Genomic DNA, 20,657 nt, shown 5'->3' with positions numbered 1-20,657 from the left:
CACCTATGGTCTTTTGCCACAGCCCTTTAATCCCCAGTCTCCTCTCCATCCACCCGTTTCCACACTCTGGGGTACTCAGAATCTCTCTGCTCACCAGGGGTGTTTTTCTTGGAAGTGGCTTCACTCCCCGAGTTCGGGCCAACCCTCCCCCAGCCAACACACACACACACTCAAACCACCAAGAGCTTTCCTCTGGGAGCGTGAGGTGTCTGCACCTCAGGTTTGAGGTCCTGGATCTGTCCTCCCTGCCCCAGTGCATTCCTAAAGGTTGATGGCCGCCCCAGATAGATGACGGTAGTTCACTCGGCGACTGGCCCTTGCTGAGGAATGTCTCGCACCACCTGTCCCTCAGCACCCCTGGGGCATGTGGGGCCGGAGGGGAGGAGCGGGGACTGCAGCCGTTGCCAGCCCCGAGGCCGTGATGAATGGAGCTGTCCCTCCTTCCCACGGGCCTTTGATCTCCCCACGTGGGGAGGGGGCCAGGGGCATCAAAGACATTTTTGTGGCATTAGAGAATCGAATAAATGCCATCTCACCTGCAGCTGGCTCTCCCACCCCTTCTGGCCCCGCCAAGCTGGGGAAGCGACGGGAGGCAAGAAAACGCGGATGCGTGAGGCCCGGCCGCAGCGGGTTCTGATCCCTCAGTCTCTTGCAAGCCTGCAACCTTCGCTCTATCGCTCGCTTACGCGTGCGAGCACTTGAGCGCAGGCCATCAGGAGATTCCTCCAGCTCTCTAATCTCCCCTCCGCACCCCCCTCCCCTGAACGCGGGCTTGAAGAGGCGGGGTGCCTGGGGAGCAAGAATGGAGGCCTAGGGCTTCCTCCCTCTCTCAAGGAGAGGCTGAGAGAGGGGCGTGAGACGCGGAGGCGGGGTCTGGTTAGAGGTGATCCCCTCCGCACTCCGCCTGTCCGACCCTCGAGTGCGACAGACACCCCTCCCCGGAGCACCCAGAGCCCCAGGCGGACTTCCTCTCCTGGCCCCCATTCCAGCATCGCCCTCCGCACCGCCCTCCCCGCCCCCCCAAACTCCCTCATTCTTGGGAAGTTTTCTCTCTTTACAGTCAACAAACCTGTCAAACGTCTCCCTTCCAGCCCGTCCCCCATTCCTCAGCTCCTCTTCTTTCCCCCCTGCACCCTGCTCCACCCTGCTTCCCCGCCCTCCTTGCCCCCGACTCCGCGCGGCGGCGAGGGGCTCCCATTCCGCGAGAGGCGAGGTGAGGGGGCGAGGCAGGCGGGACCGGCCGCCACGAGCGCTCTCGGGCCCCGCCCCGGACCCTCGCTCCCGCCCTCCGCGGCGCTCCGCGCCTGCCGCCCCGGGGCGCAAGGCTACCTCCCGAGAGTCCCGCCGCCTGACTGTCGCAACTGCCACCCCAACAGCCTCCCTGCCCCCCGCCCCCGCCCGGGCCCCGCTCCCCTCCCACCTCCGCCCCCGGCTCTGATTTCTTCTCCGGAGCGAGCTCGGCCGGAGACACAGGCGCTGGCTGCCCTGTCCGCTCTCCGCCTCCGCCGCGCCCTTCCAGCCCGGGATGGGCCCTCTTGCCACCACCGGAGCCATTGCCTCCCGGCCGCCGCCGCCGGAGCCGCACTCGCCCTGAAGCCCGGGCCCCTGCGCGCACCGGCTGGCCCCGCAGCCTCGCCCCCTGCCCGCACCGGCGGGCCTCAGAGCGGTTACGATGCTGCCGCCCGTGTCCTCCCGCCTCGGGCTGCTGTTGCTGCTGCTCCTGTGTCCCGCGCACGTCGGCGGACTGTGGTGGTGAGTCCTGCATCGGGCTGTCCCGGTGCGGCTCCTGACGCTCGAGGGTGGGGACCTCCTGCCGGATTGTTCCGAATCGCAGTCCCGCTGCCTCCCGGCTCTACCTGCGCGCTGGGGCGGCGCGGGGGAGGTGCGTACTGCTCTCCCGCCGGCCTCCACCCGGGGCACTTCGAACTGCCATTAGGCGGCTCTAACCTACCCCCGCACATTCTATTGTATTTCCTCCCCCCTCCCCCGTGTCCTACACCCCACCTCCCTCCCAGGTTATGCGCTCAATCCAGGTCACCAAGGAATTGGTGGGTGGATAGGAAAGAGCTACCAGGGAGCCAGAGGGAAGATCTGTAGTCAGTAATCTGAAGAAAAGAGTGACGAGGAAGGAGGACTCTGGATTCAAAGGAGGTGGACTGGATCTGGGGAAAAGAGAGGAACAAAATAGGAAGCCATAGGCAGGTAGGGTCAAACGGCTGCCTCTTTCCCGTCCCACTTTGCTCACCAATCTGTCCATTTCTCTCTGGGCTCCTTCAATGTGGTCGGTAGTGGCAGGAAAGGGGAAACTGAGCCAGGACCTTGGCTTTCTCTATTTCCCCCTCCCTGAACAAAGAGGAGGAGGAAAGGGGTTCAGGCACCTGGACCTTGCAGATACAGGGTCAATGATAAAGTAGATGTGCAGCTCAGAATGTACTGGGAACCGGGGAGGGTCTGGCGAAAGGGACTGCGGTTTGGCCAGCTAAGGATGAGGACATCTTTCCGGAATTGGCCGTAGCTAGACAGACACCCTAGGCAGTCAAGGCTGTAGGAACTTTGAGCCTTGCGGACTTGGGTAGGGTTTGGGAAGGTGGGTGCCCAGTTGGGACCGCTCAGACACCTGGACCCCGCGGACTTTTTTTCCTTCCTCGTCTCCTGAGCTGGGAAGACCGTCCCGGAATAACTTTGGTGTTTAGAGAGGAGGGACTTGGACAATATCACTGACGCATAGGCCAATCCTAAGAAGGCAGGGTCTTGCTTATTTGCATATAGCCACGTCATTGGCTGGATTTTCTACACTCCACTCCTCCCCCACACACACACACCTCCGGGGATGTGGAAGGAGGGGTGGAGCGGACAGATCAGTCTCTTTTAGGGCATTTTTCAGGCTTTCTCATCTCCTGGCACACATAAACTAATTACTAAAATTCTGTGGCACACCAAAATGTATATTTTTTGCCAATCTGACAAAATAGGCATAATTGTGATTCATTCACACTGGGCGGCTACGGTGTTGGCTGCTGTCACTGTTTTGACAATCTAAGGGAAGATAGGTCAGTGCGCCTGACTAAATAGTCAGCTATTGCATGGTTTAAAGTTTCTTGTGGCACACAGATTGACAATTGCTACGCTAGGGAGATAGAGGGGAGGGTGTTCACACAGGGAGCTACTGGCCGAGATCCCTCATCCGTGATGCATGAGTGTCCCTCAGCGGTGTCAGTGAGGGGGCAAATCTAGGACGATCCAGGTCCTGCTAGGCAATATGCATCCTTTGATTCCGGTTTAGCATAATGCAGTAGCAGCTTTGAAATAGACCTGAGATCTAATCTTCTTCAGTTAAGTTTGTAAACTTGGGCAAGTCACTGTTTTCCACTGCTCGCCCCACCTCCCTCAATGTCTCAACTGTAAGATAGGGAAACAATTTCCCTATCTAGCAGGCTTGGTGGTGGCATTAGGGAGATGACTTACAGAATGATCTGACATTTGGTAGATGCTCCTTAAGTGTAAGTTCCCTCCTTCCCACCCCAGGTTCTGTCCAGAAACCTCATGGGTACAAAGGGGGATTTGTTTCAACTTAAATCCAGGATCGCACCCTGACTGGTGTGGCTCAGTGGATTGAGCACTGGCCTGTGAACCAAAGGGCCCTGGGTTTGATTCCCAGACAGGGCACATGCTTGGGTTGCGGGCCAGGTCTCTGGTTAGGGGAGTGCAAGAGTAAACTTGTTGATGTATCTCTCACACATCAATGCTTCTCTCTCTTTCCTTCTCCCTCCTCCCCATTTCTCCATAAATAAATAAATAAAATCCAGGGTCCCAAGCAAAACTTTGTAAACATCTTGCTTCCCAAACACCTTTCCTAACTTTGCCCTTTCTCAAGGTGTGGGGACAGGGGTTTCTCACTGATAGTGTTGCCTTCCCTGCCCTCCCTCCCCATTTGTCCAAGTTGTTCTCATGCTTCCGGTTAAAATGACACTGCCTCCACGAAGCTGTCCCTCTGTCTTCCCTCCCCTGCCTTCTCTGTGCTCCCGACGGACAGTGCATTGGGCAACTATGCCAGTCACTGTATTTTGACAACCGTGTCCTCTGGTGGCTCTCTTCCCTGGTTCTGGAAGGCAGAGCCTTGGCCTTTGGGGCTCTGGAGGCTAAAGGTGCTGGGGACAGTTTTCTGGAGCGTTGCCGAATTGGCCGATTCACCTTTCTGGGATTTGTATCTGCGGGGGTTCCTTTGTTCAGGAGGGGCTGCTGAGTGAGAGCCAAACCAGAGGGAGGGAGACCTGGTTCCTTGGAGACTGACCCTGAAGCTGGAAAGCAAGGAGTGGGGGAGGAGGTGAGGAGGGCAGGTGTGGGAGAACACAGACGCCTTCATGGCCACAGCTGCAGGGTGAGCAGGGTGAAGAGTGAGGCACTGGGGTGATAAGGGGTCCAGAGACTGCCTCACTCAGATGCTTCTCAGAAAGAACCTGCCTTTCCCAACCGCCTCGGCCCCCTCACTGTCCTGTCTGTTTCTGATACTTCATTCCTCTGGTCTGAGCCCAGATTCCCTTTCTCAGGATCTTTGACCCTGCTTGCTTGTACTCCTGTCCCCACCACACCCCATCATTGCCCTCCAAGATCAGAATCTGACTGGTGGACCAGACCCAGCACCCCTGGGTGGCCTGAGACTTCTACCTCTCTTTATCCTCCCCTCACCCCCACCCTACCCTGGCCCGGCTTCACTTTGGCTGGAGCTTTTTTGGGCCAGGAACTTCCAGGCTGTTCCCTGATGTCTGGGACCTGCTTGCTGGCCCTCTTCGCCCTACTTCTTAGCCACTGCTGGCTAGGTCAGGGCCCAGTGGTGGACCGGAAAGCAGCTGGACCTGCAGCAGCCCCCTGCAGTCCACTCTGACACACTGGCCGCAGCCAGGCTGGGAGCAGAGAGGTCCCCAGGAACTCTGAATAACAGGACTGTCCCGGTTAGAAAAGGAGGGTCCTGGGGGGAGTGGCCTGGGCCCTGGAATAGGCTCAGGGACTCAGACTCCAGGTTCCAGAGATTTCCCTCTCACTTTCCCTCTCCCCCTTCTTCCTCTAATGTAATTTATGCTTTCTAAATTCTGCCTCGTCTCTCTCCCTGTCTCTCTTAAAGCCCTTCACAAAGTAACACTCTCTTTGTGAACTGCTGAATCCCTGATTCCAGGGCATTGGCCAGGCTGTCTTGGGGCCATCTTGTCCAGCCAATGCTCTGGCCCTGACAGATCCCACCTTGAGAATGAGGCAGAGAGAGAGGCTATGGCTTTCTTTCTTTTTTTTTTTTTTAAAGATTTTATTTATTTATATTTAGAGGGGAAGGGAAGGAGAGAGGGAGAGAAACATCAATGTATGGTTGCCTTTCGTGCGTCCCCTGCTGGAAACTGGCCTGCAGGGAACCTGCCTGCAACCCTGGCATGTACCCTGACTGGGAATCGAACCGCGATTGTCTGGTTTGCAGGCCCGTGCTCAATCCACTGAGCTACACCAGCCAGGGCGCAGGCTATGGCTTTCTTAGTCCCCGGCTCTCTTCTGCCCGCTCCCTGTCCCCCTCCAGGAAGTTCTTCTTAATGTCTGACTCATTTTATTTATACTTTCAATTAGTGGATGCAGAAAATAGTTTGGTTTCACAGAATAGCCAAATCAATCTCCCTTTTTCGCTCTTCCTCTTTCCTCCTCCTGTTTTATATTTTCTAAGAAAGAAACTAACCCTCCCCCATTCCCACTGGGAAGAACACCACCCAATCTCACTCCCTTCCCGCATCTCCTCTTGCTTTTCACTCCCCCCCTTCCCTTATAGAAACAGGAGCCACAGGCCCAGGACAGCCTTGTCCCTGGCCCCACAGGCAGGCAGGGAAAAGACCAGACTCGGGTCTTCCTGAAACCCAGGTTTTCCAGCTGTGATCCCCACCCCAGGCTAAGCCTGGCCACACTTTCCCACCCCATCTTTATCTGGGGCCCCTCAGCCTCTGTGGGCAGTCCTGTTGCTGGTCCCCGCCAAGCTCCGGGTGGGGTGGGGGTGGGGGTGGGGTGGTCATCCAGCCCCACCCTCCAGGCCTCCCGCTTTGGCAGCTTCCCCCAGAGGAAGACAATGGGGCTGTGAGCAGAAAAGGGCAGGGGCAAAAGGAGGCTGGCTCAGTCTGGGCCAGAGCATGCCCTGAACCCACCAGAGTCCTGGCACTGTGACACTTCCTGGGGGGTGCGGCCCCTCCTTCCCTGTTCTCATCTGAAGCCAGGAGTTGGTGGGGGGAGGTCAGTGAGAGGCTTGATCGCCAGGGCCCGTCAGGGGGATTCGAATGTGTACTTTGAAGAGAAATGCAGCTGCGGAGGGGATGAGGCGCGGGCGGGGCAGGCAGCCAGGCTGTGGTCAGGCTGGCAGCAGGGCGCCCAGCCAGCCAGAGCAGGAGGCGCTTGGAGAGCAGAGAAGCCTGTCCCTGGGGCCTGGGCAGAGCGCCCTCTAGCCTGAGCTCTCCGTCCTGCCTGGAGCGGGATGGGAAGAGACCTCCTGTGCCCGTGGACTGCCTGAGGGGCAACTGAGGGCGGAGAAGGTTGCTAGTGGGGTTCCGCCAGCTTCCACCTGGCCTCTTTGGCTGTTTCCTCCAGCACACGGAGCTCTCCCTTTATTCCAGAAATTAGACCAGTAAAGGGCTTAGAGATCATCTGGCCCCATCTTTTCACTCACCGTAAGAAGTCCAGCCAAGCCCAGGGATAGGAGGTGACCCAAGGCCACACAGAGTGCGGGTAGCCGAGGGGTGGAGCCAGGAGCCCACCTCCTGATGGGACTGTCCCCCTGAGTGCTGTGGGGGGAGGCGGTCAGGAAAGGGGTACAGGGCCTTCCACAGGCCCTTTCTGCTCCCCCACGCCCACTCCCACATGGGTGCTCCCCACCTCCCTGTGGGAGAGCGGGAGGCACAGATCGTCCTCAGGGGATGCAGTGGGAGATTAACGTGACCACTCCTCGGCCTCTCGCAGCCCTGACCGATAGGAAGCCCTCTTGTGTGGTGGAGTCCATCAGGGAAGGGGAAGTCCCTGCCTCTCCCGGGAGCAGTGGAGAGAAGTGTGAGGAGGTAGGAAGGGCAGTGTCCAGGACAGCGCAGAGGGAGCCGAATTGAGGTGGGGTGTGGGAGGGGTGGAATGGGTGGGTGGTGGGTAGGCAGGGGTTAATGGAGCTGGGGCATCACCAGCTTTGATGTGGCGGTTGGGGTGGGAGTAGGGACTGGGGGAGGGGGAGCAGTAATTAGGGAGTTAGACAGAGCAGGACAGGACAGGCGGGCGGGCACAGGCCCGGGCCCAGCCGCCTCGCAGCAGTCAGGCAACATTTTTCTGCCCCTTCTCTACCACCCACCTCCCCCACCCCCGTACCGCCCCCACCCACAGCCCCAGGGTTCAGGGCTCCCTCTGCTGGCTCCCCGAGCTGAGGGTCAGATGAGGGAACCTGCGTGGGGGGATGGTATCTGTGGGAAAATAGAGAGCCGGCTGAGAGACCTTTCTGAGGAGGCTGGGCATCAAGAGGGTCTGTGATCCCCTTGGCCTCAACAATCCGCCCGGGAGTGCTCTCTGGGGAAGAGGCAGGGATCCTGGAGGGTGCTCTGGTCCACGGGAAGGGCCTGCAGGCCTGGAGACGCACAGATCCAGGCCGAAAAGTAAGAACAGAAAGGTGGAGAAGTGAGAGTTCTCAGGAGTCCACAAACGCTGCCTGCGCTCCTACCATCCGCCCTGCGCGCGGGGTGCAGGCCAAGCCATGAGTAAGGGTGCACACGGAAGACAAGGAGCACCGCGGAAGCCCACTCTTTGGACATGCTTCCTTCATATGTCACCTGGGAAGGAGGCAGGTGTTATTATTTGCTTCCATTTCACAGTTGTGGAGACAGGCTCAGAAGGTCAAGCCTCATCATCCTTCAGCAAATACTGAGGACCAGCTTCACATGCTAGGGATTTGCTCAGCATTGGAGAATGAGCAAATGGCAGAGCCCAGATCCAAACCCATGTCTACTGGATCCCCAAAGCCCTGAGCGTGCTCTGACTGCTGACATGGGGCTTGCTTGTGAGATCTTCGTCTTTTTTAAAGAGATTTTAAGTATTTTTAGAGAGAGGAGAGAGGGAGAGAAAAACCAATGTGTGGTTGCCTCTCGTGCGCCCCTCAGTGGGGACCTGGTCAGTAACCCAGGCTCCAACTGGGAATCGAACCAGTGACCACCCCCTCCCTGGTTCGCAGGCTGGCACTCAATGCACTGAGCCACACCAACCAGGGCAGACTTTTGTCTTTAGTGAGTTTCCTATCTAATTGGAGCGATAGACAAGAAACATGACAAAGTAATTATGCCACTGGCAGGATAACAAGTAAGCCCCCAATGGGTGACAGGTAGAATGGTATAGAGGGGAAGACCAGTGAGGGCTGGGGCCCAGGGTAGGTGGGAGCTCAGATGAGTTTGGAGAGAAGCTGGGTAAGATTTTGATGAGTTAGGGACGAGGAGGGGGTGGCTCTGAGTCCAGGAATTTAGCGGTGTAATGTGGAATGGCTGCAGAGTTAGCCACCACTGCTAGGAGGAAGAGACACTCTGTGGACGATGGCGTGCGAGGCCACCTGGTGCCTTCTGATACCTCCTCCGGTGGCCATTTTTCCCTCCAGCCCTTTGGTTTTTGAAGTATTCACCTCAATTTCTCGCAATGGCCAGCATCAGCCACCTCCCTTCTCACACTGTTCATCTGTATAATGCAGGGCAGGTCGATGGAGCAGGACTGCACGCTCTCTGGCTTTCTTGGAAGCCCTGCGAATCTGGGAAAGGGAAGGTAGATTAGGCCAGAACCCCGGGCCTCCTGGGCAAGATCTGCAAAGGTTGCCAGTAGGAACTGGCCAGCCCCTGCTGTCACCAAGCTCCTTGGGAGGAAGATTTGGCGCAGGCCAAGCCAGTTAGAATGGCTAACCCTAGGCTTGTCCCTTCTTGTCTGCATACTGATTTCTCTTAGGGCTAGCCTCATTGTTTCTACGCCCAGGAATGTCTACTTGATTAGGATCTCAGACCTTACATATTCTATACTGCATATTTGTTGCTACCCCCATGCTCCAGCCTCAAAACGTGCAGGTGTTCCCTAGTGGGCACAGCTTCTATGGGCTGGTCCCAGGACAATGCTGACTCAGAGGCGCCAGCAGCAGAGTTCATTCCTTCAGGAAGCAGAAGGGAAGGAAGGGGGTGGTAAAGGAAGAAGGAAGACGAGGGAGTTATTTCTCAATGCAGAGTCTAGTATTGGAGTTCTGGGGGTTATTCAAGCTTTTCATGCTAGCTCCTCATGTTTCTGAAGCCCAGAGGGGGACCTGACTTGCCCACAGTGGCTCAGCTGACAGGGACCAGGGTGCAGAAGTGAGGCTCGGTGTTTTTCCCAATGAACCCCTGCCACTCATTCTCTGGAGTGCCCTTTCCTGTGACTTGAGGATGGGAGTGAGGGCCAGAGGGCAGGGAGCAAACTGGTCCCTTGGGATTCAGGCGGCTACAACTGCCCATCCCTTCTCCTGGCCAGCCTGTAAACAAGTCTAGTTCCCAGGCAGCCAGGAATCCTCCTGAGTCCTCTATCTCTAGTCCCTGGGAAGCAGATAAGGTCAAGAGATTTTTGCCTTTCTTCCCTGCATACCCCCTCCCTCTCCTGCTTTCCTAGGACCGGAGGAGGGAGAGGAGAGGGATGGGGACTGAGTAACCTTGGGAAGATAATGCCGGCCGACCTTGGGAAAGTAGGGAGTTAGCAGAGGGCAGGGTTGGCGAGGGGGCTGGGGAGCTTAGTAGCACGGGGAGGGTTGAGTGTGCAGGGCCCCAGAGTCCTTGGTGGAGTCCTGGACATGTGGGTGGCAGGAGAGGACCTGGACAGCCTGGGGAGGTCTGCTTCTCTGCATCTGAATCCAGTGGGAGAAGTCAAATGTCCGTGGAAACTAATTAGTAGTCTTGAAATGGCATGTGGTCAGGGGATAAGCTCACAGGAGGACCTTCTCCTTTGATGGCTCATTTATTCACCCCAAAACATGTATTAAATGGTATTCACTGCAGCATTACAGTAATTATTCATTGTATGCAACACTTTCATAAAAAGTGAGGGGAAACATGATTAAGTACCTAAAAACCTGCCTAGGAGACAAAAGAAAATGATGGTTCTAACTCTTAGATGCTTATAGTCTTACCTGCTGTCTCTGTGTGACCACGCCGGGAGCTGCCTCAAGTTCTTTCTGTAATGAGGTGAAATAAGCGGATGGGAGGGTGGACAGCTAGAGATCGACTCTTGAAGGTCACTGGGAGCCAGCTTGGCCGCCCTACCCTTGGCCGACTCCCCACTGATCCATCCATTACTTCTCTAGGGTTGGGAAAGGGATGGGGCTGGAACTCCCCAGGCTGCAGTTGGAAGGCAGCGATGGGCAGGTCCCGAGCATGGAGGAGGGAAGGGCTAGACCAGGGATTCTCAACTTTTTTCATCTCATGGCACAAAAGAACTAATCACTAAAATTCTGCAGCACAGGATATATTATATATTATAAAAATATATAAATATATCAAAATATATTTTGCCGATCTGACCAAAAATAGGTATAATTTTGATTTAATCACACTGGACTGCTATTGTTGTGTTGGCTGTTGTCATGTTTTTAATTTGACAATCCAAGGGAAAAGAGGTCAGTGCTCCTGAATAGTCAGGTATTGCATGTTTTAAAAGTTCTTGTGACACACAGGTTGAAGACCGCTGGTCTGGGCTGTGAGTCTCTCCACCGAGGAAAGAACCTTGGCTCCAGACTACTTGGATGGGATGAGGACAGTGACCTGCAGGGCATATGTGAATGTCGTGTGTGTGTGTGTGTGTGTGTGTGTGTGTGTGTGTGTGTGTGGCAGGGGACCTTATCACCTTGAGTCAAAATCGTATAAGGATTAGGGTGTGCACAGAAGGATAAGACTGAATCCTTGCTCTTAGTGATTTCAATCTAAAGTCTAGTTAAAAGGGAACACAGACGTGGACACAATGGTAAGAGAACCTGATAGGAGAATCTCAGTCTCAGTTGGTGGTGGGGTTGGGGGGACATATCTGGACTCCTGACTGTGGGCTGCATGGGGCTGGTCTTCCTCTCTGTCACCCCAGCCCTTCGAGTTACATCCCTGACCTGCTGTGTTTCCCTTCCCAGGGCGGTGGGCAGCCCCTTGGTCATGGACCCCACCAGTATCTGCAGGAAGGCACGGAGGCTGGCAGGGCGGCAGGCTGAGTTGTGCCAGGAGGAACCAGAAGTAGTGGCCGAGCTGGCACGGGGTGCCCGGCTCGGGGTTCGAGAGTGCCAGTTCCAGTTCCGCTTCCGCCGCTGGAATTGCTCCAGCCACAGCAAGGCCTTTGGGCGCATCCTGCAGCAGGGTCAGTGTGAGGAGGGGACCAGGGGCGCCGAGGAGAGGGTGAAGGTTTGGGGAGGCTATCTGAGCCCCACCTCTCCCATGGATCTTTGGACACTCTGCCCTGACCCGGTCTCCCAGCCCCACCCAGCCCTACACCTCACTGCCCTGCCCACCAAGTCCCCCAGGACTCAGCTTCCGTGCTGCAGGCTGACTGCCACTCCCTGTCCCCACAGACATCCGGGAGACTGCCTTCGTCTTTGCCATCACAGCTGCAGGAGCCAGCCACGCAGTCACACAGGCCTGCTCCATGGGTGAGCTGCTGCAGTGTGGCTGCCAGGCACCCCGCAGGCGGGCCCCGCCTGGACCCCCTGGCCTGCCAGGCACCCTCGGGCCCCCTGGCCTTGTGGGATCCCCAGAGGGGAGTGCAGCCTGGGAGTGGGGAGGCTGCGGCGATGATGTGGACTTCGGGGATGAGAAATCCAGGCTCTTTATGGACGCCCGGCACAAGCGGGGAGGTGGGGACATCCGAGCGTTGGTGCAGCTTCACAACAATGAGGCAGGCCGGCTGGTGAGTATGGGCAGGGGTGGGTAAGAGTGTGTGTGTGCATGAGTGTGGAAATGTGTGCGTGTGTCAGTGGGTGTGGGAGAGTTGTGTGTGAGTGTAGGAGCACATTTGTGGAAGTGTGTGAGCAAGGGAGGGTCTGCATGTGCAGGAGTATGTTAATCTGTGTGAGCCAGCGTGGCAGTGGGGGGCCACCTGGGAAGGTTGTCTGGGGGGCTTGATGGGCATGTGGGAGGTGAGCTGGCCAGCCTAGAAGATGGAGTCACTTGGGGGGCCTGGTGCAGGGGAGGGAGAAGTTACCCAGGGAAGAGGACTTGTTTTGGGCCTTTGGGGACCACAGGTAGAAAGGGCATAACTCTGAGACAGGAAAGGTAGGGTAAAGCTTGGGGTGGGTAGAGATGTGGCTGTCAGGGCAGGGATAGAGGGTGGCGGCAAAGGTCGGGGACGAAAGGAAGGGTAAAAGCTGGGGCAAAGTTATGGGGTCTTGAGGTAGGGGAGTCAGGTGCAAGGGCGGCCTGGAAAGGAGCTAGAACAGGTGCGAGGTGCAACAGGCTTGGAAAGGACTGAAGGACAGAAGCAGATCCTGGTGGAGGCAGGAGGGGTCAGGCAGAGACCAGGAAAGCTGTAACGGAATCTGTGCTCTTGTCGACTGGCTGCCCAGCAACCCCAGACCAGGCCCAGCCTGGAACCCTGGCAGACTCCCTTCCTCTCTGCAAGGAGGAGGCCCCGGGAGCTTCCGTGTAGGGACAAAAAAGCTGCCTGGGTTAGATGTTCCAGGGGGAAGGAGGGAACCTGCACTCTGAGCTTTTAGACATGCTCTTCCTGGGTCATTTGACCCCATAAATCTCTAGTGGGGCCATGACTCTTAGATGCAAAGAGCAAATAAAGGGCAGGACTCCTGGGTTCCAGTTCTCAGTAGTACATCTACAGTGGGCCCCCAGCCTCAGTTCTGGGGTGCTCTAGGGGCACCCCCACACACATCCTGTGTCCTCTAGGGTTTGGGCCTGGGGCATTAGGCGGGCATGGGGGCGGGTAAGGGGGCCCAGGGAAGAATGTCCTGACAGGCCCACATACCTGTTGGAGAGGGTTGGGGAGGGGTGGTGGAGACAGACGCCCAGGGCGCGGGCCCTGCGTCTCTCCTCCACCCTGCCTGGGGCAGTGAGTGTTGGCAGGAGGCAGAAGGTGTGACAGCTACTACTGCCCCCCACTCCCCGCCCCGCGCCCGCCCGGCTCCGGGAGAATCTCACCCCTGCTGTCCATTCTACTTTCCCCGGAATCTCCAGGCACGGAGGCTGGCAGGGCGGCAGGCTGAGTTGTGCCTTCTGTCCCACACTGCCCACTTCCACTCCTCCATCCTTATCATTCTTCCCCTCCTCTTGGGGCTGTCGCTTCCTTGATCTCCTCCTCTCCTCCTTGCGATTGCCGATTTGTTGTTGTTATTGTTGCTGCTGTTTGTTTGTTTTGAGGTTGTGGGGAGAAGGTCTGATTTTTCCTCTCGTCAGTCCGCTCCCCATCTCTTACATTCTGTCTGTCTGTCCTCTGGGCCTTTTCCCGCCCCGAGCCCCACATCTGTCTCCATCTGCACCGCTCCTCTGATCCTCGCAGGCTGTGCGGAGCCACACGCGCACGGAGTGCAAATGCCACGGACTTTCGGGCTCCTGCGCTCTGCGTACCTGCTGGCAGAAGCTGCCCCCATTCCGCGAGGTGGGCGCGGAGCTGCTCGAGCGCTTTCACGGCGCCTCGCGTGTCATGGGCACCAACGACGGCAAGGCTCTGCTGCCCGCGGTCCGCAGTCTCAAGCCGCCTAGCGGAGCTGACCTACTCTACGTTGCCGACTCGCCCGACTTCTGCGCCCCCAACAGGCGCACAGGTTCTCCCGGTACTCGGGGCCGCGCCTGCAACAGCAGTGCCCTGGACCTCAGCGGCTGCGACCTGCTGTGCTGTGGTCGCGGGCACCGCCAGGAGAGTGTGCAGCTCGAGGAGAACTGCCTTTGCCGCTTCCACTGGTGCTGCGTAGTGCAGTGCCACCAATGCCTCGTGCGCAAGGAGCTCAGCCTCTGCCTTTGACCCCCGGAGCAGCTCTCCCAGCTGCGTGCAGAGCTGCCTCTCGCTACCTTTGTGACAGCTGGGTTCCAGCAGAGGGCGCTGCTCTGGCCGAGTTTACCCTTGCCAAAGTCCGTCTCCCAGGCCTCTGGTAACTGAGGAGGTGAGCCTGGAGATACACGCGTGCCCAGGAAGGCCCAGGGCATTGGAGGGACCATCCCCCTCCCCTAGAGGCACTTTAGAGAGTTCTGGTGGAGACTACACGCTCTAGGGAGTTCTCTCTCCTTGGCCCCGCGATGGAAACCAAAGAGCCCCTTCCTAGGCCTCTGGATGCAGGCCTCCTCAGAACTGCTGGCCATGGGTTCTGTGGATAAGTTTAGTATCAATAAAGATATTTAAACCAATAGGACTGGGCCCACAGTGTGGGAGGGGGGCTGGTCTCCTGCGGGTTTTCATGGCGCCAAGCTCAGGAAGGAGTGTTCAGAAGGAGATGGTTTTGATAGAACGAGCAACTCAGAGCTTCTTACCCTGGGTCCCTATCCTCTCCCCATGGGACTGGGCTCTCCTGGCAACCACGGGGAAGAGTGCCAAGTCTTTCCTCAGCATTCTTCTTATTCACTCTTGTCACACATCTAGGGCCTGGATCTACAATCCAGGGAAGAAGTAGTAATCCCTCTTTAGAGGAGCAGACTCTGCAGGGGGTCTGGGGCGAGCAGACCAGAAGCCTCTGCTGATGTGCTCAGCTGTCCTTCAGCTCCCGTCAGAACTCTAGGGGAGTGCCACACCTTCCTCTGCCCTTCTGCTTGTGATCCCCGGGGGACTCATGGGTAGACTTTTAGGGCCACCCAAGTCCATAGGATTAAAGCACTTTATGAACTGCAGAATGTGACGAGATATGTTATTAGTAACATCAGACTTGACACTGACACTCACTTCACCCCCATTAACACTGAAAAGACTCTGAACAGCATTTCTGAAGGAGGGACAAAGAAAAGTTGTCCCAAGATTTCTCCTGGGGCCCACCTACGTTCCCCTCCTTCCTGTTCTTTCTCAGGAAGCTGATGTGACTGTGGAGGGAAGAGAGGAGGGGGTTGAGGATCTTGGCTCTCCAAAGCTGAACTTCATGTCCTCATCCTCCTCTCAGAGAGAAGAGGGGAGGGCAAGGCTGAACGGCTGGGGTTCAAAGCTCCCGATTTTCTCATAGTCCAAATACTATAAATGCTCCCATCGAGGTATGAAGGGTAGTTAGTTATGTCTGAAGCTGGTGTTGCTGCCTAGAAGTTTACAGCGCAGATCGTGTGAGTCTCAATTTCTTTACCTGTGTAATGGGAGCATCACACTGTTTTAGTTTTCTATGCACAGCAAACAACCCCAACGTAGCTACTTCTCACAATCCTTTTGGTCAGGAATTTGTCAAAACTCAGCTTGGTGGTTCTGCCCCTTAGCGCAGAACTATTGGCTGTGGTCATTTGGTTAACTGGACCCCACTGGAAGCTGGGCCAGGCTGGCTGAACAGTCCCCGGGGCTTCACTCATACATGTCTAGTGCCTCCAAGATTCTCCGGTAGCCTCCTGCTTTCCATGTGCTGAGCTTGGGCTTCCTCACAGCATGGTGGCCTCAGCGTAGTTGGGCTTCTTACCTAAGGCTGGTTTGCAAAATTGACCGTGACAAACTGGGAGGCAGAAGCTGCCAGTCTGTTCTTCGGTTCCAGTCTTAGAAGTTACACAGCTTTGCTGTCGCTCTCTATGGATCGGCACAAGTCACAGAACCAGCCAAAATTCAAGGGAAGGGGAACTAGACTCCACCTCTCAATGAGAGAGTGGCCAAGGGTGTGCAGCCATTGTAATCCATCCCATGTCTTCATAGACGTGTGGAAAGGGTGTTTTTGAACTATGCAAAGCACGCAGCACAGCATTGGACACCACAAGTTATGTCAAATTTATGCTTCAGAAATGGTAGTTACTGCGAGGATAGGGATACAAAGATAACTTTTTTTGAAGGCATTAGGCAGGAAATGATTGCAAATAGATACCCAACTCAGACTAGCTTGGTCCAAAGAAAAATAATTAACGAGTCTTATCCTTGGCAAGTCCAGGGGTAAGACTGAATTCAGGCACAGCTGAACCCAGGGTCCCAAAGGATGTCATAAGTCTCTTCTCCCACCCCCACCGCGCCCCTACAGCTATCGTTTCTGCTTATCTCTACCTCTCCTTTCTCATTTTAAATAGATTTTTAGAAGGAAAAAGAGAGAGAAACATTAGTTTGTGATTCCCCTTATTCATGTATCCATTGGTTGATTCCTATGTGTGCTCTGACAGGATCGAACCCACAACCTTGGCGCAAACACTCTAACCGACTGAGCCACCCGGCCAGGGTCGCTGCCTCTCTTTCCACGCCATCCTTATTCGCTCCTGCTGCAGATAGACTCTCTCCAAATGGCAGCTCTATGTCTGCTTTCTTAGAGCTTGTGAAAAGAAAGGCCTTCCCAGCAGAGGTCCTGAGAAAGCAGTCCTGGCTGGGTCAGCTTGGGTCCCTTGCCTATTCCTGCACAAATGACAGCATCCAGGAAGATGTTCTGCTATGACCAGGAATGGCAGCCCCCCTAAGACCACGGGGCACAGGGGTACAGGAAGGACAGCAGAGTTCTTCAAATGAAAGGCAAGGAAGGGAAACACCCTGGATGTGACGGACCCTAACCATGGCCTTCAGTGCATGTCTTCCGCTGCAGTGCCCCTCCAGCCACTGCTACGACCTGGCCTGGTTCAGCCCTCAAAGGTCAGGTGGGGGGCCCAGAGTGTGGCATTTACGCAGAGGGGGTGGGGATAGGTTCCTGTGGGAAGGAGGGGGCACCTGGGTCTTCCTTCCTGTTTCTCCTGGCTCCCTTAGGTCAAATGCCTGGACATTAGGGACGTGGCATGGAGAATTTGGACTCAGAACTTCTCGACCCAAGTGGGCTTGGATAACTTACCAAGGGGAAAAAGTGGACCTGGCATTGTGGGCCACGCAGAGGCCAAAGGAAACTCCCTACAGATAGGGTTTATATTCAGGGCTCTGCTTTTCCCCAGAGGTCTGCAATGGGTATTTTAAAAATAATCTCCTGTACTTCTCTCAGAGACCACCAGAGGGTGCACAGAGCCCCGTTTCCCTGTGAAAGGGACCAGCTGACAGGTCAGAAGTGGTAGGTGGGAGAGGGTAGGATGAAAAGAAGCAGAGATCCACAGACAGCTTGGATCAAGCTGCTAGCGTTCCGGACTGTCTGGGGTGCCTCCTGCCCCGTATTTACTCCTAGGTCCTGAAGTTAGGGAGTGTATGGAGTGGGTGATGTCGGAGAGGGAAACTGAGGCAGCAGCATGCACTATTACCAACCCAAGCAGGTTAAAAGGAATTCAGAGGAAGTAGCATAATACAGTGAAAAAAAGGCCTGGTTTGCTAGCTTGACCTTGACCAAGTTAGTTAATCTCTCTGAGCCTTAGTTTTCCTATCACAAAATGGGGGTGCCTGGTAGCTTGTTAGTGCACGTGAGAGTCCACTGCAATTTTTAACTGCTAGTCACATGTTAGTGGCCCATCTTCTGTGACTCAGCCCAGCAGGAGTCTGGGAACCACCATCTGCGAAGAGTGATAATGAGGGCCTGAGAGGCACCATTTTGACCATTAGCCTGGTCCTTTAAGTTCAGAGATGGCTCTGTGCTCTTGCACTGCTGCCTGGGAAGGGGGCTCAAAACAGAGCTCAGAAATGCCCCATCGCAGCCCCTCCCCCTTGCTGGCCCAGTTGCTCAGTCCCAGGCACAATCCGGGCCATCAAGACTGAGTGACAGAGGACACGTGGAACCATGGAGATGGGAGAAGAGCACAGAGATGCTCCAGGTGTGTGTGCGACCATCTCAGGGACAGCCAGATATGCAGGCATCTGGGCGGGCGGCACCTGGAAGGCTCGAGAGGGCTCAAAAAAACATTTGCCCTTCCCTTCAATGACAGAACAATTTAGGCGTTCGGGGAGACTGAAGCAGCAAGCTATGCTCCCTCAACTTGCTGAGGGGAAGTGGCCCCAGAGACCCAGGCAGTAGGACAAAGTGCTCCCTTATCAGTGTGGAACTCCTTCCCTCTCACCAAGACAAACCTCTCTGGAGAGCATCAGGGCCGCAGGTCCCACCTGTTCTCACCCTGGTGCCTCCCCAGCTCGCCCTTCCCTGAAAGCGCCTCCAGAGCCGCCACAGCTGGAACCATTCTCCAAGCTGCCTGGTGCTCCCCCACCCCCAGTGGCCCCTGTAATTGTGGTCTCAGGCTGCGGCTGCGGGGGCCGGGGCTGGGCTGAGGGCCAGAGCCCAGGGCAGGGCCAGGGTGGGGCCAGGGGGCTGCCCATGGCATGGGTCACATGGGGCTAGGCCAGACACTCTTTCTGGGCTTCGTCTGCACGTAGGCCAAGGCCCTATGCCTACATATGCCCTCTCCTCCCTGAAGTGCGAAGGGTTGCCCCAGGCTTGGGTGCTTCTAAACCCTCATGACGTCAGTCCAGAACCACGCCCCAGTGCAAGCAAGGCGTGGGCATCCTTCCCTGCCTGCTGGGGTTTCAGAGAAAGGGTCTTCTCCCTCTCCTGTACATGTGCGTAGTTCATGAACAGGAGGGGGTGGGAGAGCACGGAGATCCTCCCTCATGACAGGGAGGCCGAGGGCAAAAAAGTCAGTCCCTCAAGCAGATCAGAAGTGTTTCCCAAATGTGGTCCTCGCAAAAATCACTGGGGATGCCAGTTAGAAATTCAGCCCCCCAGGCCTTGTCCCTGGAAAGGATGACTCAGCCGCTTGGGAATGGAATCGTTATTTCCCACAATGGCCCACCCCAACGGGTATCTGTGATGGGTGGATCATGGGAAACGCTAGTGTGAGCCCTAGACGAGGAGTAAGGAGGGTTAGGAACCCATTCACTGTGTCCCATTCCTCACGGAGTGTGTTCCTAATCCTTTCTGGGCCTCAGTTTCCCCAGCAGCCAATGGGAGCATGACTCCTCAGCCCCGTTTGCCCCTGCTGGTGCCCTCTCCCACCCTGGGCTCACGCTTTCTTCCTGGGCTGAGCCCGGCCCTGCCCTGTCTCTCCCCATACCCTTCCCGAACGCCCTGTGCCTGCAGCGTGGTGGGAGAGAGTGCAGAGGGGAGGGTGGATGGGGTCAAACAAGGCTCTGGCTGACGCAGACGGCTCCCAGCCCCCGGCTGTTTTCCTGCTGTCCAGCCAGACTGCTCCCCACACACCCCCCCACACACCCCCAGCAGCCTCAAGCCCTTAATTCCTGACAGCTGCAGTGCCTGCCGGCAGAAATGGAGGAGCAAAATGAGGAGCATGCTGTCGGCCTGTTGTTGCTCAGGCTGCCTCCACCACCTGACAGTCTGGGGACAGTGGAGGCCCCGCCCTCCCCTCCAAGTCCCCAGGAACGGCCAGTTCCAAGAAAGGGCCCCTTTTTGTCTCTGAGCCAGAGGTCCCTGTAGTTTGTCCTTAAACCAGTAGGGGCCTCACTTCAGAGAGACAGAGAGTAGTGTGGCTGGGAGGGAGGTGTGCATGGAGTGGGAGGCTTGTACCCATTTTACAGAGGAGGATGCTAAGGCCACAGGGAGAGTTAGGATTCACTGTCAAGGCCCAGATTAGAACCAGAACCAGAAGCTGAAGCCTCAGTCCCCAACCCTCTGGTTCTCAGGCCCTTGCCTGGGTCCAGTACACTCAGCCCAGCGTACAGGTATGGAGGGAAGGCAGGAAGGACCCCAGAGAGGAGTGGCCTGGGCCAGGAGGCTGGTGTTGGGGAGCTCCCAGAGGACCAATCAGAGATGGCAGAGCCAGGGCAAGACCTGGAGTCCTGCTTGAAAGCAGGACCTTGGCGAGCAGTATCCAGTGCCTGGGCAGTTGCCGCTGTGCGCAGAGTCGAGCAAACTGGGTTTGATTACAGCTCTTCCTCCTATTTGCTGTGTGACCTTGAGTAAGTCATGACCCTCTCTGAGCCTCAATATTTTCATGTAATATAAAAGAGGATGAAATATGCTGACCTCAAAGCCCACTTTTAGGATTAAAAGGCTCTCTGATTCCCTCCTCCCTCCCAGGCTGTGGCACCCTGTGTGCTCTGCTCCCAGACGAGCTTCTGCTGCTGGAGTCCTAGCAGTTTTACCTTCGTTGGCTAGAGGAGGTGACCAGATGGGGTGGGCCTCCTTAATCCCGGTTCAGGAAGGGAAGGAGGGTGGCTCCGTGAGCGGCAGGCACCTGCTTAAGGTCATACAGCGAAGAAGAGCAAGATCCAGAAGCTGCCAAACCCCTTTGCAGGATCCCACACCTGCCTCACCAGCCAAGCCCGGGAAGTCCCCCTGAGGTGGGGGAGGCGAGCAGAGGGGCCAACCTCTCCCCTCCAGCCCTTGCAGGTGTGTATATCGGCGGAGAGGGCAGGGAGGGGGACCGCTCCCCGGCAGCTGCATCTCAGCCAGGCACTCACACCCCCCAGTAACACACACCTTCCGACACAAACCGGCACGTCCCGCGCACTGGCACCTCCCCGTGCCTGCGCGCACACACTCCAACACCTCTCCTTCCTTTGCCCGCCGCGTGGCCGCTCCCACCCAGAATCCTGAGTGGACGCAGTGGCCTCAAGTCGCGTACACTCCTCCACCCACCCCATCGTGACGTCACGTGGGGTACAGCCCGGAGACACGGGGAGGGGGGACGGGGGGAGGG

At 56.6% G+C, this 20,657-nt stretch overlaps 1 protein-coding gene across 1 annotated transcript; it reads left to right on the top strand.

Annotated features, from left to right (window-relative positions):
- The first annotated feature begins 1,254 nt into the window (after positions 1-1,254).
- On the top strand, positions 1,255-14,800 carry WNT6 (Wnt family member 6). The gene is made up of 4 exons (XM_037155479.2): positions 1,255-1,752; positions 11,153-11,373; positions 11,585-11,919; positions 13,519-14,800. Exons 1-4 carry the CDS (start codon positions 1,673-1,675, stop codon positions 13,978-13,980), a joined length of 1,098 nt encoding a protein of 365 aa, XP_037011374.1. The 5' UTR covers positions 1,255-1,672; the 3' UTR covers positions 13,981-14,800.
- Positions 14,801-20,657: the final 5,857 nt, after the last annotated feature.

This window comes from Artibeus jamaicensis, unplaced genomic scaffold (genome assembly GCF_021234435.1).
Source record: "Artibeus jamaicensis isolate MK-2021 breed Jamaican fruit bat unplaced genomic scaffold, CSHL_Jam_final contig_1015, whole genome shotgun sequence".
NCBI lineage: Eukaryota > Metazoa > Chordata > Mammalia > Chiroptera > Phyllostomidae > Artibeus > Artibeus jamaicensis.
Note: the sequence above shows the minus strand (reverse complement) of the source record. Positions and strands in the feature narration are given on the sequence as shown.

Coding starts and splice junctions, on each gene's coding strand:
- WNT6 (XM_037155479.2), top strand. CDS start 1,673: ATGCTGCCGCCCGTGTCCTCCCGCCTCGGGCTGCTGTTGCTGCTGCTC. Junction 11,374..11,584: donor TGGGCGCATCCTGCAGCAGG/GTCAGTGTGAGG, acceptor CTGTCCCCACAG/ACATCCGGGAGACTGCCTTC. Junction 11,920..13,518: donor ACAATGAGGCAGGCCGGCTG/GTGAGTATGGGC, acceptor TGATCCTCGCAG/GCTGTGCGGAGCCACACGCG.